The sequence below is a fragment of the Macadamia integrifolia genome, chromosome 12 (genome assembly GCF_013358625.1).
Source record: "Macadamia integrifolia cultivar HAES 741 chromosome 12, SCU_Mint_v3, whole genome shotgun sequence".
Lineage (NCBI taxonomy): Eukaryota > Viridiplantae > Streptophyta > Magnoliopsida > Proteales > Proteaceae > Macadamia > Macadamia integrifolia.
Window position 1 is genome coordinate 12,707,055 of NC_056568.1, and position 19,663 is coordinate 12,726,717.

Sequence of the window (19,663 nt, forward strand, 5' to 3'; positions counted from 1 at the left end):
AAAAACGGAGCAAGTGGCACCATTCTCCCAACTCTCAATTGAAGTGATGAGATAATTTGAAGAAATATATAAATGAATCGAGGACTGCCAAAATTGACAAATGTAGGAAGGGAGAGCTTGAATTGGAGGTTATTAGGAGAGGCCACCCAAGTAGACCTGTCGATCGGTCAGGGTACTTGGAGTACGAGGATTTGAGTATTAGAGGTGGTCATGCTTACATGGACATATAATGAGGAAGATGATTAGATGAACCATGTCTACAGGCTAGCATATCCATGACCATCGGTGCTGGGTCGTCTCGCCAAGCTGGAGGAGAAAATGGGGAACTGTAGGATGAGATAAGGCAGAAGTATATGTCCACTTATGCTAGGCTGTCTAAGGGAACACTTTAAATGATCTAATACTGTTAAAGAGTGGGCATCTCATGAGTGGCTGAAATCTAGAAAACTTGACTAAGAGGAAGGTTGTTCCTCCAAGTGTCCAGAGTTGGTGACGACATAGCGTCATCTGCAATACAAACAACGATAACAGATAATGTTAAGGGGAAGTTAAAGGACAAAATGACCAAAATTGTAGGGTGCTGAAATTTTTTTCTAACTTACAATGCGTTACCTTTTAATTCTGGTAAAAGTAGGCATCTTCAAAACTTAATGGATGTAGCACTAGTCGAGGGAAAAGTAAAAACCCAGATTCAACATAGATATCTTGCAATCAAGGTTATGAATTTGAAGGATTACATTAACTCCCTTTGGCCTAATTGGGAGAAGAAGGGTGTCACCATAATGTGTGATGAGTGGACTTCGATGACAAAGAATGTGTTTATCAACTTCATGGTATACTACAGCGGGAACACTATCTTCCATAAGTCTATTGATGTAATATCGGAAGATAAGTGTGTTCATACTCGCATAGATAAAACCGGTCACCCAAGACATGGGGGAGGAGCATATTGTCCAAATAGTAACTAACAATGAGGTTGCATACAAAGCAACATGGAGGTTGTTAGAGAACAGTCATTGTCACTTTTCTGGGCAACGTGTGTTGTCCATTGCTTAGATCTTATTCTACATGAGCTTAGAAACTTTCAAAATATCATAGCATTGCAAGTAACGGGAAATGCTATCACTAGATAGATATATAATTTTTCCACTGTTGTTAACCGATTTAGGATGATCGATGGTGGGAAAGACTTGTTGAGGCTTGTGTCTAATAGGTTTGCCATTGAATATGTAATTGTTGTAGAGCTTAGTGAAGAACAAGGAAGTGATAGTAAAAAGCCTTTGTAGATGGAACTTTTTTGATAGCCCTTGGTATATATGACAGGAATAGGAGAATCCAAGTTTTGTGGAAACAGAACAATATCATTGGTACTTGGTTCTGGGATAGGGAAAATATCATTTTAACAATCATGAAGCCCATCATAGAGGTACATATGGATTGTTGATACTCAGTTTCGCGTTGTTGTATTTATTTATGATGCCCTACTTCGGGCCCAAGACTGCTTGTTGAACACCTACATGGTAGAAAGAAATACTGGCAAAAGATACACGACCAGTGGCAGTAATGAAAACTAAATGTGCTTTGTTGATGTTTCATATTACATTTTAATATTTATCAATATATTAATGACTCTTGCCGATGCTTCTAGGTTATTTCTAAACCCCAATTATATGTGGTGGAAAAATGAGAGACCAAGATGAATGTAAAATAGAAACCATAATAGACATAAGAAGACTAATCAGAGACATTTGATTAGTAGAGCGAATGCATCAATGAGATGAGAAAGTTAAATGTAACTAAGGTTGTACTTCTATACTTCTTATATTTTTCCAATGATTGCTCGACTTATTTAATATTGTAATTACAAATTTATCAGAAAAAAGTAGGGTGAGTTTGGTTTATTGCTAGCATAGCGGGCCATCCATAACACGGCCCAGGTTTAACACTTTTTATAGTATGTTGTTCCTCTACATGTTATTAATTAAAATGCCTCTTACTATCCTTTACTTGTATATGTGGATTATTGGCAGTAGATGTATGGTGTATTAGTCCCACATCTGCAAAAGGAGGCAATAAAAATGTTGGCGTATTCTTGCAACTCATCAGGATGTGAGAGGAATTGGAGTACATTCAGACAGTCTTATTCACACTAAGCCAAGAAATCGATTGAAGATGAAGGCTCTACACGAACTTGTCTTCGTGTACTACAACAAGCGGCTTCAACTTCATGAGTTGCATGTATAGGATACTAAGCATGCCCCACTAGATTCAACACACATTTATAATTATGACAATTCGAGAGATTCATAGATGTGCAAACGCACACTTGTGGATCTTGAGGGTACTGAGACGAAACTTGATGGTGATACTTGATGGTGACACGTCTTGGTTGGATTGAGAGCTTCTAGGTGAGAAGGCTGATCAATATGAGCCCACACCAGAAGAGCTTGATGAGGTTTATCAACAAATCCACCATAAATATACCAAAGTGTTGACGACGCTCCTATTCAGTTGGACCCAAACGGAGAAGAGCTTGAAGAACAAACATATCTTCAGCTGCATTGACGTAGTGGATGTGGAGGCGTGCGGGTCGTAGTAGTGTAGTGGGAGACCGCACAAAGAGTGGTTGGTGCACAGTTGGTCCATGTAGCAATGAGGGACTTGTGGTGCCAAGTGGTGCTACACATAGCGGTCATCTGAGTGGTGATAATGGTCATGGACATAGGCAATGCGAGCATCACAAGTTGACTCAGACATCGAAGTACCAGATTGCGTGATCATAGATACACTATCATCAGTGGGGTACCAATAGATGAGGATCTTGAGTTATTGTTGGAGGAGGAAATGATCGATTATGATGACACCAACAGATCCTTCAGATCGTGCTGGTGGAGATGTGGGTGAGGCTTCAGATAAGGAGACTACTGCCAAGACTTCAAAAAGACAGCCATGCCTTGCAGGAGAGACATATGATATGGTACTAGGACTCAAATGTATCTTGGATGATGTCCATAACTGGTATGCTAAGCAGCAAAAAGGGTGGTTTTTTTTTTTTTTTTGGGGGGGGTGGGGGGAGATTCCATATACTGAGACTCAGGAATCAAACCCTTGGGACACCTATCGTGATGGATTTCTTGAGCCTACACTGAAGCCAATATATCCACTTCAGTCCACCTTTCCACCAGAGCCCCAATATCCATCGCAATTTCCATCTAAATCAAGCTACCATTTCATTAGGAGATAGTAGTCAAACTGTGGAGAGTGGCACATCATCCACCTTTCAATATTCTTTTGGGAGGGTGCACCAGTACAACTCCCGCAACAGTACCAAGGTGGATAGGATGATGATGACGGTGACAGACAACAATATAAAGGACCACGACATTCAGTCCAGGGGTGGTATTGTAGCATGTTGTCTAATTTCAAATTTTTTTGTACACTGGTGCATTTTTTATTTTATAACGCACTGGTGTCATTTTAGGCAACAATTGAAAATAAAAACTCCTATTTCAATTGTTGCTGCAAATTTTAAGGTGAGGACTGCTACTATGGGAATACCATTGATGATGCTTTGAGGTAATTTGTATTCCTAGTATGAATATGATACTTGTAGACTTCTAATATCATTATTATTGTACTAATGGATCCATTTTATGATTTTAGGTAATGTTCGTCACAATTAACTTTGTAGTAATATTTTGAGGATTTAGTGAATTCCCATCTCCCTATTTCCCATTTCCCAAACCCATCGTCTGGATTTCTGGTTGGAGTGATGCTCTTCATGAGGACAAACAACACTGCTTCGCACTCTAAACCATCAAAATGCTGAATTCAAAATCTTCTTCAGTTCCATGAGAAATCCTTTTTTTTTTTTTTATTAGAAGTTCAACGAGAAATTAGATAAACCACCTTCGCCATCCATTCCATTTGTATTGACAAAAAAAGGATAAATGTAATTGAACTAAGAAGAAAAGAACACTACCCAATTGTGCGCTCTGCATCCAGACACATGGAAACTTTGATAAAAGGAACAATCTTCACTAGGTACGCATTAATCATGACTGGGACGACTGATTGATCTTTTGCTGGTATATCTTCTTGTGAAGGTGGAGGTACTCAAATGTCAAAACCCATGGGTTAATATTTCGCCCACACGACACAACCTTTAAAACTGGCAATTGGCAAAAAGTCTGAAGGATTCAATTACTTGTTCCTATGGAGATGTCAACTATAATTGATTTCCTTCATAGATAAAAAAAAATTAAATCCCCTGATCCCGACTATGTTAAGTTTAATTGTAGAGGAACTTTAGGTGTATTTACTTCTTGGGATTATATTTGGATGAAGAGAGGAACATCATACATTTTCTTCACATAATTAAACAACTTTTACAAGAGCAACGAAATATTTACTAAAAAAGATAATAAGAACCGGAAACAGCTAATGAAATTATTATGTCATGATAATACCAGTTAATTAAGAGACTCAAATACTCCTACTTTGACAGTTGAATCAATTGCATCAGGCGCATTATTCTGTTGTCCCCAAAGTTGTGCATATCTTCCTGCAGTTGATAAGAGAGTCTCATGCGACCCCTGCTCAACCACCTTCCCATTCTCCAGAACAATAATCTGAAATTACAATGCAAAAAAAAATGAATAAAGATAAAGACTAACCCATGCTTCTGCCACCCCACTACATATTTGGAAGTTCAGTTATGAAGGAAGCACAAGCATTGAAAATGTAGAGATTCAATATTTCCACAAGAAATTACCCCATCACATTGCATTGCAGTCGTAAGACGATGAGCGACAAAGATTGATGTCCGGTTCTTTGACAGAGAATTCAATGCATTTAAAATCTCTGCTTCTGTTGTACTGTCTAGAGCACTGGTAGCTTCATCACAGAGTCTGGAGGAAAAAAAAATATGGTGCATTCAAACTAAGAGTTTCACTGTCATAAAAGAAGTTGGAGGCGCAGCAGATAACATTACCAGTAACAAGTTTGACAGAAATTATAAAGATAAATACAAAGCATGAGGAAATCTATGCAAACATCCTTATAATTTCATATTTCCCCTGTTTAATGGAGAGATCTTACCAAAAAGGTAGTTATACAAGACAAATTGATTTCGTTAAGTAATATAACATGGAAAGACCATACTTACAAAAAAAGGAAACAAATAGTCCAGAAGAGGCATAAAGCAAAGGCAAAAAACATACACATCAAACAAGAAGATCCACAAAGCTACCACCAGTCCCAGAGGATCCTTTTGAGAGCTGCTGAACTTGTGATCTGCCTAAGCCGTTGAATTCATCCAACACCAAACATCATGACACATTATTTGAAACTGGGGAGCTGAGATTTTATCACTACATTATTTGAAAGAGGTAAGCTGAAATTTTTAGTCCTAGGTCGTTCGACCTAGAAAGATTTGCTCCCTTGAAAGCTAAGCTGATTCACTCATTGGCATTACTGAAAATCGCCCTTCTTTAATAAATTTTTACAACATTAGAATCCATATTTTCACAGTGCCAAGGCAAGCCAAGATGGCCTTGAGTCTTGGGCAAGAACTTAACTGCCCATTTTTTATGCTAATTCTGGGTATTCCCGCCCCCCCCCCCCCTTTCCCCTTTTCTTTTGATTATTCTCTTTCCCCTTTTTTCTCCCTCGGTTGGGATATTATGTGTTTGGTTTTGGTGATAACTTACAGTGTTGTTCAATACTTCAATGGGAAAAAGATTTATTTTAACTTACTTATACTAACCTCACTTGATGGAGTTTGTAAGTGTGCACGGGTTGAACTTCATGTTTGGTCAAGTTCTTGACCTTCCATATGAGACCACAAGGGGCAAATCAAGGTTTATCATGAACCCTTGTGTAAGACCCAATTTTAGGCTTCAAGAGGCATCTTCAAGTATATTGTGAGCTCTTGTATGAGTCCACCTATGGCCATGACCAAAACATGGCATTTTTGACATAGAACATATGTGGATCTACTTAATTTGTCAAAAATCAGATTTATAGTCTAACTTGATCAGCAACTGGCTAATCCAACCAGCTCAATGGTTGACAGCTTGTTGATCCTTCCCGAGAGCTCTAGGGGCAACTGGCCCAGCTCACCGGTAGCAACCGGAGGCATTTTGCCACAAAGCTCATCTCTTCCACTGCCTCATACACTAGCTCTTCCACCGGCTCGCCGATGTCGATCTGGTTACTGTACAACGGCTCTAAAACTGCTATGTGGTTAACGGTCATGGCACATGGCTCACTAGTAGCAGGAACCGGAGAGCCAGTTTGGCAAAAAAAAATCCACTAGTGTCTTCACCACAATAATCATCTCGTCTCCCTTTGCTGTTCCTTCTTGTCCCTCATCAGAGCAGTTTTCTCGTGTTCACCCTTTCGGCTCTTCTGGTGGCTATACTGTTGTTGCCACCTCTTTTGGTTCTGAGCATACTTTGTAAACCAGTCTTCGTAAAGCAAACATCTGTCGTAGATGAGAAGGCTTTAGGGTACATAATTTTTTTCTGGGATCAATGACACCCCTTCATGCTTCCAATCACTGTCAACACACTTTTAATAATGCGCTCAAAGGAATCAAACACTTCAAAATAAGCACCATCACAATATTGGGAAATTGAGGATTCAACAAAGACATCATCCTCAGGCTCAATGATGATCTCGTTAGTCTTTGATAACATCTCCACCACAAACCATGAGATGAAACTGTCACTAAGCCAATCATCTACGCATAAAATGCCAGTTTTCATGTTGGGCAAACAAATTCTAGTCTTAAAAATGAAGGTATCCATGACCAGGTTTGTCTCTACAACCAAATAATTGTCGAGTCTCAGTCGACACTAGAGGGGGGTGGAGCAATGTGCCAAATTCTTTTCCTTTCCAGTCCGTACACTGGACATGGCAATCTTGTTGGCACTCTACGCAATCACATATGCTCAGACGTAGCTATCTCTGTTTGCATTTCCTTGACACACATACACATTCGTATACACACCCAGCCTCTTGTTATAGGCACTTCCAAGTGCGCACACTCATCTTGTAGCCCACAACACTTCCAAAAGCAATACTAGTAACACAACGAGCCACACCCATAACACACTTTTACGAGGTTTGGCAATAAGTCTACATCCCCAGAGTAGTGTCTATAAAGGCTTCGTACCTACTCAATACACTATTTTAACTGCACCACAATTGGGAGTACCCACGCCCAGTTTTCCCAGCATAGAATTGAGAGGGCATTACTATGCCATTACAAAATATAGCACCCACTATCAGGTTTACCAAACATAGAACTAAGAGGGCACACAGTGCCAATACTAGTAGCTACACTCACTACTAGGGAGCACCCACCCCCGATGTCTAGCACCCACTAAACACCATTTACAATTAATAACAATAAAAACGGACTTATACAAATACCCTATAGTCAAGCACAAGCTAATATATGTTTGCAATATTTTTCTCCTACACCTACCACATACAGGGATACAGACAATGTACTGCAATAAATGCAAGATTAGAAATACTTACAACCTCTTGTCTATTTTGAACTTGGTATCCTGGAGAAGCTCTGGTAGGCTGTGGAGCTTCACTGGAGATACACTGGCAGTGTGGGGACCGCCCCCTTCATCCATTTTCTTCCCTTTCTTTCTTCTTCTTTCTTTCCTTTTCTCACTTGTAGAAGCTCACAATGTCTTCACTAATGGTAATGTAGAACTAGAATCACAAGTGATCCTAATCCCAGACAGATTCTGAAATTCTGGCTGAATAGAGAAGATGTCCTCCAATAGGCTTGGTTCTAACTCTCAAACACTCTCTCACAGCAAACAAATAAAAGGAAAATAAGAAAAGAAAGAGAATTTGATGAAGGGCTGAGGAGGGGGAAGAAGAATTAGTGAATGGGCCTCTCACCCTCAGGTTTAGGCATCTCACCTAGGGCATCTCAACCAACTGCATCCCACAGCACAACAGCATAAGCTATCTTTTTTTTTTTTCATCAATAAATTCGTGTTCAATGTTGTACCCCCTTACAAAATTATATAGAAGACTCAAAAATGACTCAAACACTAAAAATGAAAGGCCTAACTCAATCCTTAACTAATTAGGAAACCTAAACTGGCTAGGAAACTAAAATATCAAAGGACATAGGCTTAAAACAGGACTCTAACTAAACTAATGAATTAAATCCCGTTTTGTTACTTTCTACCCATATTTTAGGCCCATTACAAAGAAAAACCATGGGATCAAAGGCCCAACATACATAACCCAACCTAGGGCTTATTTTAGGCTTATTTGCAATAAAATAAGCCCATCAAGTGACTTATCTACATCAAATGTCATAAGCTCAACATATCACTTTTATAACATAGAAGCACAAAGAGAAGCTTTAAAGCATCAATGGTCTTCTCCCTTTTCTCTTTCCTTCCTTATAGACTCTAAAGTATTCAACAATGGCTCACACATATACTCCTCCTATATCTCTTTCTCCTCTTCTTGTCTTTCTTACAAAGACAACATTAATGAATCAACAATGTGCTCAACAACAACCTCCAATCTCCATTAATGGAGTTCTTACAAACTCACTTGAAGCAATAAGGCTCATTGAGTGCACACAAGACAAGGGTGAGGTTTCTCCTCCAATTTTCTTCTTCCTCCACCTAATAAAAAACCCCATTAGATTGACTTTAAGAACATAACCATAGCCACACTTCTCCTGAATCTTCAATAAACCCTATGAATGCATTGTAAGAGGTAGATGGCAAGGGTTTATGCACTAAGGCACTCACAAGGACCCTTCTTCCCCAATTTCAGCATTCGTCTTCAACATACTTTTTTTTTCCTTGTTCTAGGAAGATAGATCTCTCAAAAACGAAGACAAGCCATTTTGAATCATCGCAAACAGAGTTAGGATCAAGGAGATATGCACTTTGAAGATCGGGCTCTAATATTTCTTCAAATGGAATCTTTACTGGGCTTCAAGAACTCCTGCACATTACCAAATAATAAGGCTAATCATGGCTTTTGGATCCAATGCACAAATATCCAATTTTAATAAGGGCATTGAATCAAGTCAATCCTTTCAACATGAATTCAGGATTGCTTTTCAAGCTAGACCATTGGATGAGAAACTTTAGAGATGACTATTGGTTCACAAATAGATGAAGGCCTGGATTTCTTTCACAAGGATCAAAGGACAAAATCTTAAATGCTTGTTGACTTTTGCTTATCATAACTCCAATTTCCCTAATAAACAATGTGCTTTTGAGACCCACTTTGATAAAGTTTTTCAATGTCAGAACATGTGGACTTTGTGCAGTACGAATGCATTCTTCATTTGAAAGAATCAAAGCCTCCTTGAGGCTATATGGCCACCCCTCTAAAGACATGCGAGCTCATTGTCCCATTGAGAGCTGCGTTATGCCCCAAACCTTAACCGAAGACCTTATGCCTTCATCGCCCAGCCATGCGTTAACCTTCTGCACTACGCGCAGCCATTGGCCATGCCTACCCAAGCAGACTCCGTGTGCAGCCATGCATGTTGGCTCATTTGACGCCAAGACCACTATGCGACGAGCCTAACCATGACATTAACCAACCAAACCACGTCGCCGCCACCTCATATTCACAATCCACATCGCCAATGCTGCAAAATCACCGAATGGGACCAGATGGATCTCAAAATATGCACAACCATACATGTAGGAAATTTATTGAACACTTGTGTTGTATTGAAGTGATCGAACAAGAAAAATCATAATTTTCACGATCGAACTCAAATGGAAGAGAAACGAGTTGTGTTGTGTTCACTACTTAACTCAACTTCAGAATCAGCTATGTGAAATGATCAAATTACCCCTAAATTTTCTATAGGCCATAATTTCTTCAATCCAATATCAAATTGAGACAAATTCTGGTGCGTTGGAAAGAATTTTTTTTATTCTTCAACTTACATGTAGGATTCGACACCCAAAAAATTCAGCTTCCATGCCTAAAATGCTCGAGTGAAAGTAGACCAAAATTGTCAATATCGGACCCAGAAATCCACACCACATACCATGGTAGCACCAATATCACTCAAACAACATACATACTCCACAAAACACTTCCATGCCATCAGAGAGACAGTACGCTGCCACGTCATCACTGCCATGTGGCCAAGGTTACCAACAAGGACAACCATAAACAACAATAATACAATCCAAAAGCCCAGATTGTGGACCTCAGATGCAAGCAAGCCCAATGATCAAATGATAAAGGAAGCAAATGATTTTTTTAAAGAGAAGAAATCAGATCAATGGAAGGGAAGGAAAATAGATGAGATCGATTTTCTTGGGAGGAAGAAGAGAGAGAACATGTGGAAGAAAAGAGAAGAAATCAGGTTTGAGATGCAAATCCCGTATGCACTGCTCAATAGCACCAAAACTCCTAAAAAAATCATATTCTTCACTGAAATCATTTCTAATTTCTGAGGGTGGTATTACATATATAAATACCTTCTAAAATTCCTAAATTAATTAAAAAAATGACTCCGAATCACCACTTTAAACACTCAATAAAAGTAAATAAACTCAAAACATAACTCTATTTAGCTATTAAGTATTCTAATCCAACACTCAAAACTACTAATTCTGTGTGCTAACTGTGTCCCTGCTTTTATGGGCTTATAAATTAGACCCATTGTAATTAAAAAAAAAAAAAAAAAAAAAATGTAGTATAACTACCCAAAGGTCAATTTCAGCCTAGTGGACCATCACTAACACTTTATGGGTCTCCAAGCTTGGATATAGGCCTCCATACGGGATTAATGCCTAATGCAACTGCATTGTAATCAATCATAAATCGGATTTTTTTTTCTTTTTTCTTTTTTTATGAATAAAAATTATATTAACCCAAGAAGAAAAATATACAAATGAAAAGAAAGAGGGTGGGAGAGGCACATGGCCCGCCAAAGGGACTAGCCCAAACAATAAGGAAAGACTAACACTAATGTATACAATCCCTCAAGGGGAGGGGGGAATAGAAGAAGAGAGGTTCCAGGAATGGATTATGTGTCTATTCCAAGTGGAGTCTGGGACCATGTGGGGGATGAATGGTGGAGATTCTGTTGGAGACTTTGTAGGAGATGGCCTTCCAAATCTAGTCAAAGGAGCGGGAGTTGGATGTCCATCTACAAAGATTTCTCTCCATCCAAAGGTAGTTGACAGTGGCACAAAAAGCAAGCTTCCCAACGGTATCACAAATGGTGGGGCCTTGAAAGGTCATGTCTATCCAGATTCATTCCCTATTGAAAGGGAGAACTCTTCTACTACCAGGCCAACAGCGAGAAAGGACTTTCTTCCAAATGGTAGAGGAGAAGGAGCAGGAGAAAAAGAGATGGTCCACATCCTCAGTTCCTCTCCAGCAAAGGTAGCAGGCAGGGGAGACTTGAATGTGGCGGTGGAGGAAGAAAGACTGCATGGGGAGGCAGTTGGTGAGAGCTCGCCAGGGGGGGTAAAGCTATGGCGAGGGATATGGCCTTTGAACCAGAGGACTTTGTGCCAAAGGGCTGGGTGGCCTTTAGTCCTAACGAAGTTCTAGGCAGAGGAGAAGCTAAACCTCTTAGAAGGAGAAGGGTTCCGGAGAATGTAATCATCCATCTCCATATGGTCAAGGGGAAGTGTAGGGAGGGAGGTCCAGATGTTGCTCAGAGAGCTGGGAAGAGGGGAGGCAGTCCATCCTTCCATACGGAGGACAGAAGAGACAGGAGCCAATCTATCCAATCCCGAGGAGTAAATAGTTCTAGGACTGAGAAGATGGACTCCCAAGGGGTGCCAACGATCCAGCCAAAGAGAAGTAGAGGCTCCATTTCCAATGGAGTAGGAAATAGCCTCAAGGGCCAAGGGTCTAAGGCAGAGGATACCTCTCCAGACCCAGGAGGAGTCCAGGTGGGGGGTCATAGACCAAATGGAGTTGGGTGTTATTATGGGAGATAAAAAGGATCATGGGTGTTATTATGGAGATAAAATAGGGGAGAAACAGCCTAAGATTAGGATCATGTAAATAGCTACGATGGGAAAAAAAAAAGGAAGGAAAATAAGAAATAAGAAGAAAAGAGGGAAGTGGTCAATGGGTGGACTGATGAGAAGGAAATGAGAAATTCTATCCTATAAAGTAGGATCTGAAACTGAAGCAAATCAGTAGAAGAGAAAGGGAGGTTATTGACTAGAAGGGTAAAAAGAAAAATAAAGGAGAAAAAGAAGGGGGAAATCTTCATATCGTGGAGGGGGATAAAGAGATATAGCATGTGAGAGAGAAAGAAGGAAAACCAGAATAATGGGGTAAAAGGACAGAGGAGAGAGGAGGAAGAGAAAGATAAGACTTTCCCAACTAGACAGCTTAAGACTCTAAATTTCCCAAAACTAAAAGACACAACAATCAAACCCAAAAACTAAAGCCCAACCCCAAATCTATACTAAAAGCTGACCCAAATTTAAACGTAGCCTTAAACCGGGCCTGCATTATAGCTTTATCACCATTAGTAACTCTATGATACTTATCTTCTTTTTTTTCTTTTTCTTTTTCAAAACAAAAAATCATAAATAAGGTAAACCTATTAACGCCTCCAACCCAGCCTACCCCAAAATCAATGGATTAACACCTCTCACTGACACAATTATTAATTCCAATAGATAACTACTGATACTAAACAATTTTCATAACTAATCGAATCTCCATTACCATCTCCCTGATTGAAGTACAAATTTAATTTTGAAGAAAGAAATATTGGTTGGTGATTAGCTCAGAAAACAGACAAAAAAATCATTGGTAACCCAGTATGTTGTTTGGTCTTTGGATATCTCTGTAACTCTCGCAGAGAAAAATATTTAACCCTGCACCGTTAACTTTATCGGAGCAATCTGATGAGAAACAGCTCCTGAACTGCAAAAATGAAGGAAAAGCAGCATAGGCAGTTCAACTGACTATGTTCAGAATTTTTCAGTCTACTGAACCGTGTTGACAGAAGAGGAAGAACATATGGTACTATGGCAGACAGTCCAGCAATTCCGTAGGTTGTAACATTGCACTCTTGCCATGTATTGAGCAGGGTGGGGAAAGATACATACAGAAGGCAGTCTAGAAACTAGACAGATTCTTGTGAAGTTTCCTATATCATAATTCGTAAACCTAGAGAGTATTTACAAGAAGAACCATCAAAACCTGTCCTGCATCTGAACTTTTAGCATAATCTTACTCATTTAGTGAACATTTGACCAAAGAAAAACCATACTGCTCCAGAACATGGTACAAAGAGCAACACGGGAAATGACAATCAAAGAAGACTTACAGAATAGCAGGTGCTTTCAAAAATGCACGAGCAAGTGCCACACGTTGCTTTTCACCTCCACTTAACTGTAAGGAAAGCATATTATTTTATCAGAGCAGGCTCAAAAGCAGAGTAAGCTTCTGAAAAGTATTCTGGCAAATAAACTTTTCTTCATTTCCAAAAATCTCTGCATCTTCTCTCCTCAAAAATTGGTAGTAATAAGATGGAGATCAGCAAATCCCTAAGAGCATAACTTTGTCCACTGCATGTGTTATAGTAAACGGATATACACCAAGAGTATGTTACTCAAAAACTGAAGATACCAGCGTTTAGCAATGGCCAACATACCAAGATACTGAGTGTACTTAAGAAAGCAGTTTATAATTTTTCAATACACACACAAACAAAAGCACGAATGAATGCACGCACGGTTTAAAGTATTGGTATCGAGTATAGTATAATAAAGGGTGATTTTAAGAGACAGTATCACAGTTTTGAAGCATAAAATGCAATATGAAATATAAATCCGTTTGATGCAAGGATTTGAGTCATTTTTTACCTAATCTAGTGACGCAAAAAATAAAAAATTAAAAGAATGGTCCGCAACTTTACATCTTTTTCACCCAAATCTGATTCAATCTGTAATTTGAGCATTGTAAATCCCAAAACTTGTTAAAATAGCGAATATCAGGGTCATTTTTTATGCTAGATGATTTCTCCCAAGTCAGATCAAAGAGAAAAAAAACAAGTTTCCAAGATCTTTGACCACTCTTGGCTTCGTATCTCACTCACAGTTTCTGTTTTGCAGGTTTAAAAGAGGCGTATTGATTGTATTTTACCAATATCGATCCATATGAGTCATGTATGAACCCATAACGATCGACACTGGGAAGATACAATCCGTTTTTGAAGATAGGTATCATATCAATACGGATACCTACAGATACCCACCGATACCGATATGTTACAATATGTGCTGCACTTAAAAACCCTGAACACAAGTACCCATTTTTTAGGCACGAGGATAATAGATATAGATAAGATGGACCCATTTTACAGGTTGCAATTAACCAACTGACAAATTGTTGAGTCACAGTTTTGCCTTTACCAGCCTGTATGATAAACAAGCATAAGCAGGTTGGGATAGCAGTCTAAGCACCCTCTGCGTTAGCCCAGTTGAACCCTCGCTACTCTTGAGTATGCTCTTTCCAACTCATTTCATCATAGGGTGCATTCAGCTTAGACATACAAAAAAACATGCCTGACCTAGTCTCGCTAAACAACCCCTCCTTGTTAACCTAGTTGAACCCTCGCTACTCTTGGCTATGCTCTTTCCAACACATTTCATCAAAGGGTGCATTCAGCTTAGACATACAATCCTCACCATCTACCTCAACCCACCCATACACACCCAATCTATTCACAAGATTACAACATCTAACCTTGAGTCCTCTTTCCCCAACCACAGTTGCATATTTTTCTGGGAAGTTCATGATTGTGTCATGGATAGCAGCACGTCTAGCAGCATCATACACCTGAATTTTCAAATCAGAAATAAAAATTGTTTTCAGGCTACAGCCATGGAAGTAGGATGATTAAATCAACATAAGAACCCATCATTAACCTCCTCTTCCGTTGCTGAGAGGCAACCATAATGTATGTTGTGGAATATTGTATCATTGAACAGTACCTGCACATGAATAATCTAATTACAGCACTTCTTCCAAAAAAAAAGGGATCAAAATCAAATAAATTACAAACATGAAAGTAATACATTGAAAACGTTCAAAATTGTAATGAACAAGTTCATTTAGAAAGATGGCGAAGAGACATCATGTTATTGCATCTGTAAACTTACAGTGTCCTGAGGTACAACACCAATAGACTTCCGAAGACTCTCCAATGTTACATCCCTTATATCTTGGCCATCTATTTTGATCTGTCCAATAATCAATTATAAGTGGTAAGAATAAAAAAAAAAATTAGAGCAAACTTGTCTCAAGCTCCATAAATTACTTATGTTTAAAAGATGAAACAAGGAAAGGTCACTGATATGATCAGGAGCTGAATGTAAAATAGACAAGCACTCCATACAATTGGATGGTAAGAATAAAAAGAATTGAATATCATTACAATTAACATGAAACAATCAAATAGCATTTCAGGAAGCTCTCAGAGAGAAACAATACTTTCAGGGGGGTGAAAATGGGGATTCGCCAACAAGAGCTGAAAAACAAAGACTTCGAAATAAAAAGATAAAAAAAGAAATTGGAATGTCTAAATGATCCACAATAACTTATGCACTTTATCTCCCTGTTTGTATCAGCCCTTTAAATTACAAGGTTGTAATTAGAGAAACTGAAGATCACTACCAGAATTGAACCCTGCGTCCATGATATACCATATACTTCTGAGTTCTCTTCTCTCTCTACCGACAAATGCGTTCTATAAATGCTGCAAATTGGGGTGAGACATCAGCATTCAAGACTTGGTTCTCGTTACATATGCAATCAAGACTTGGTTCTTGATACATAAGCATTCAAGACTAGGTTCTTGATACATAAGCATTCAAGACTAGGTTCTCATTACATACATACATACATGCACTAAATCACTATATATATTCAATTTCAAAAGGGAAAAAATAAATTACTCTGACAGAATTTATTCTAGTGAAAAAGATAATTGTAATATAGCTTCGTATGTGTTTTATAGACATTAGTATTTGTATTGCATGATACCTAGATGGTTCTCTAGAATCTAGATATAAACTGTCTAACACGATAAAACATAGAAAGATACAGTAGTATTGGTAGCATATTTTACCATTATGAGACAACAGTAAAGGGAAAGAGAAGTATTGATTCTTACACTTCCGGCGTCGACATCAAAAAATCTGTAGAGCAATCTAAGTATAGTTGACTTACCTGCACATACAAGTTATGATGAATACAAATGGTGGGGAAGGAAATTAAGAACAGTAACACAAACATAGTTCTGAGGGAAATTTACCTATACCTCCCCCGAGGTTTGACCCAATTACACCCACCCTCCTCGCGTTTCAAAAATTATAAATCGACCCAGGAGAAATAACACCGTGAGAGAGGTGTTAGTTTTGAAATAAAAAGGGCATAATTACCCTTTACTTGTTTTTTTTAATAAAGGGATGAGAGAGAAAGCATGAAAAAAAATAAAATAAAATAAAAGGGATTAAATATAAACAAAATACCCTGAATTCTCATATTTCTGATTCTTGTCGGAGCTTTAAAGCTCTTCTCTCTTTTCTCTCTCAAACCCTAAGTTTATGTAGGGAGAATTTGAGGAAAGGGAGGAGGAAGGGGAGAAGGAGAGGAAATGAAGGATTGGTGATCTTGTTGAGCAGAGAAACTGATGCTCAGATTGTTAGAGATCAGAGTTGAAAGATTCACTGCTTTTAGTGAGAATTTCCTTCTTGTCTTCTGTCCATGTAACTGATAAAATCCAGAAATCATTGATAGGACGAGAAGGAAAGCTCTCACTTTTCTGAATCTCTCTGTTTTTCTCTCTGTTGGGAAACCATGGAAGCAAATGCAGGAATGGTTGCTGGTTCGTACAAACAGAACGAGTTCGCGATGATTCGACACAAGGGAAAAGTTGAGGTGCGTTTGTCTTCTCAACCAATTTGGCTCTTTTTTCCCCCAAAATCTTTTTTTTTTTTTTTTTTTTTTTCTTGGATTCATTTTAATTGCCATGAATGTGGTGTTTAATACATTTAAAAAACGAAAAAAGATGGAATTTTGGCTGCTGATTCCTGTCGGGAGACAATTTTAGTCAAGAAGTTCTGATTTTTTGTCCTTTTTTTGCAGGATCTTGGCTTGCATTTGGAAAAATTCCCATTTTTTCCTCTTTAAATTAGGGTTTTGACCTCTGAGTTTATTCTTCTTAGATTTTTACTTCACCTAGGTTCTTGTTCTTGTGTTCTGTAACAAATTTGTTCGGCTTTGCAAGTTGAGGTTCTCTGGTTGTGCTCAAATCTTAGGCTGTTGAAGGGAAGGTCTTTCCTGGAAGGGTTTTATGCTTGTCCAGAGTGTATTGAGGGAAAAAAAAAACAGAAAAATGAGAAAGAAAAAAAGGCATCACCGCAGATAGGTTAGGGAATAAATTGCCAGTGCACAACCCCTTTCCTCGCCAGAGAAGACAGAGAAGAGGTCTTTTGTTCACTGGAAGGTTGAAGACAATGGCAAGGGCATTGTGGGCATTAACCAAAATATGGCTCCACTTAATAGATCAAACCTCAAAAGCTTCTCAAGGTGTTATGTCTCCTGGATCAGTTTATAATTTTTGAATGGCCAGGGGGATGGATGTAATTGGGTCAAACCTCAGGGGAGGTATATGTAAATTTCCCTATTTCTTACAGTAAGCAAGAGTTTCATTTATTTCGGCATGGGCAGCATGTCCTTACTCACTAGAAGTCAAGAAATGAAACTGCTACACAACTAAAAGAGGGAAAATTATAAAAAACATATAAACAAGGAGTGTGGACCTTCAAGAAATGGAAAGGTTGCTCCATTGTGACCAAGTGGTCACGGGTTCAAACATTAAACAGCCTCTCTGTGAAGTAGGGGTAAGGCTGCATACATTATGACTGATGTAGGACTAGATCACAAAGGACCAAATCCCACGCATGATCTAAAATTCTGGCTGAATGGAGAAGACGTTGATTACTCACAAACCACAACTCAGATAAAGCTGAATTTTAAATTGAATAGAGATCCTATATGAAGGTACAAAGCATAAAAAAATTGAACAAATTCTGCCAGCTGGATCGAGAGATCTGTTGGTTGCAAGAAAAAGGAATTTTTTTGTGATTCTTCAAGAACTAGGGCTAGAAGCGACGGATGATCGTCAAATTTGGATCCAGTGGTCCACCTAAGGTCCTCAACAAACCCACAAAATCCTGCAGCGATCAGAGATCTGGTCTGGAAGTTATGCACTCGAACATTCTTCTCAGGAAAACCTAATAACTGAAAATCATTAGGCTATGTGTGTATTTCTTCTGATCAGCAGTCTTAGAGGGCTACAAGTCTTCAAACAACTCTCAAAACATTCTCTCATAAAGGCTAAGACAGAAAATAAGAAAGAAGAAAAGAGTAATTGATGGAGGATTGAGAAGGGGGAAGAAGAATTATTGAATGTGCATCTCCTCTGGTTTAGGCATCTCACCCAACTGCATCCCTCAGCACAACAGCATAAGCCAACTTTTTTGTTTAACTCAAATCTGTCTTTTCATTATAATTGATGGGATGTAAAGAGCCTTGAATTGCTTGGAAACAAAGACATAACAAAAAAGGAAACTAATGCTGGAAATAAAACCTTCTAACTTAACTTCTAACTTGCTAAGCAAGTAATAGTAAATTTCAAACTAACAACTAAAGGAAACTAATCTAAGTTACGAATGGAAACTACTTGACTAACAAAATAGGAAACTAACTTGGACAATCAAAGTGGAAACTAAATCCTAGGCTAATTAAGCAATCTGATGGCTGCTGAAATTCTTCTCTTGAAACTGCTTTTTCCACAATAAGGGACAGCTGAATGAAGATCTTCATTGAACAAAATCTGCAGGAGTTACTGTTTGAGCAAACAGTAACATCATGAACAGTGTTTTCTGGTTTTGGTGCTGCATAGAGACTGGTTTGATGGATGCTTGAGGGACTCTTCTAGAAGACCAATTAGGAAACGAAATATGCTCTAATCAAGAGGCATCTATGCCGGTTCGATGGCTGCATGTATGGACCAGCATAGGATCAAAAAGTGGGGCTCGATGGGACTAAACCAGGTCCAGACCTTGGGACAAATATGAACCATGGTTTGGTCAGTTTGAATCCTCCTTTTGGCAGCCCTATCTACATCAATGACCCTCCCCAGACTCCATGGCGGGAGCCTTGTGCACTGTGTACGCCATTTTTAAAGTAATAAACAAGGAGGGAGATTGGAAATGATGTCATCAATAGAACCAGAACGGGTTGGATTAAATGGAAAGATACTTCAGTCTGTTTGGCACACATTGAAATGGAAGAGGAAACTTTAAAACACAGCTGCAAGACCTGCCATGCTTTTCCCAAAAATAGATAAAATGTGTAGCTTAGATATGGATACTGAGATTGCAGAATGGCAAGGGTGAAGACTTTGACGGACAGAAGGGGTGAATGGCAAGAGAATGTTAGAAGGGAAGAAGCACTATTTCCCATTTCAGACTCTCCTCTGGAATTCAGGAATGAGATTCTTCTTCTTCATCCTCTTCAACTGTCCCCACCTTCTTTTGAAAAAAAAAAAATTCCCTTTGTACATTAAGGTATG

General features: G+C 38.8%; 1 protein-coding gene across 1 annotated transcript in view; it reads right to left on the reverse strand.

Moving 5' to 3' along the window:
- Window positions 1-4,336: 4,336 nt before the first annotated feature.
- LOC122057863 (ABC transporter B family member 25, mitochondrial-like) overlaps window positions 4,337-19,663 on the reverse strand; it is a 39,468-nt gene continuing 24,141 nt past the window's right edge. The window contains exons 14-20 of the mRNA XM_042620195.1: window positions 16,196-16,251; window positions 15,183-15,263; window positions 14,949-15,014; window positions 14,767-14,859; window positions 13,346-13,410; window positions 4,775-4,910; window positions 4,337-4,631 (exon numbers count right to left, since the gene is read on the reverse strand). Coding sequence (XP_042476129.1) covers window positions 4,473-4,631; window positions 4,775-4,910; window positions 13,346-13,410; window positions 14,767-14,859; window positions 14,949-15,014; window positions 15,183-15,263; window positions 16,196-16,251 — 656 coding nt within the window. The 3' untranslated portion in view covers window positions 4,337-4,472. The remainder of the gene's footprint in view (window positions 4,632-4,774; window positions 4,911-13,345; window positions 13,411-14,766; window positions 14,860-14,948; window positions 15,015-15,182; window positions 15,264-16,195; window positions 16,252-19,663) is intronic.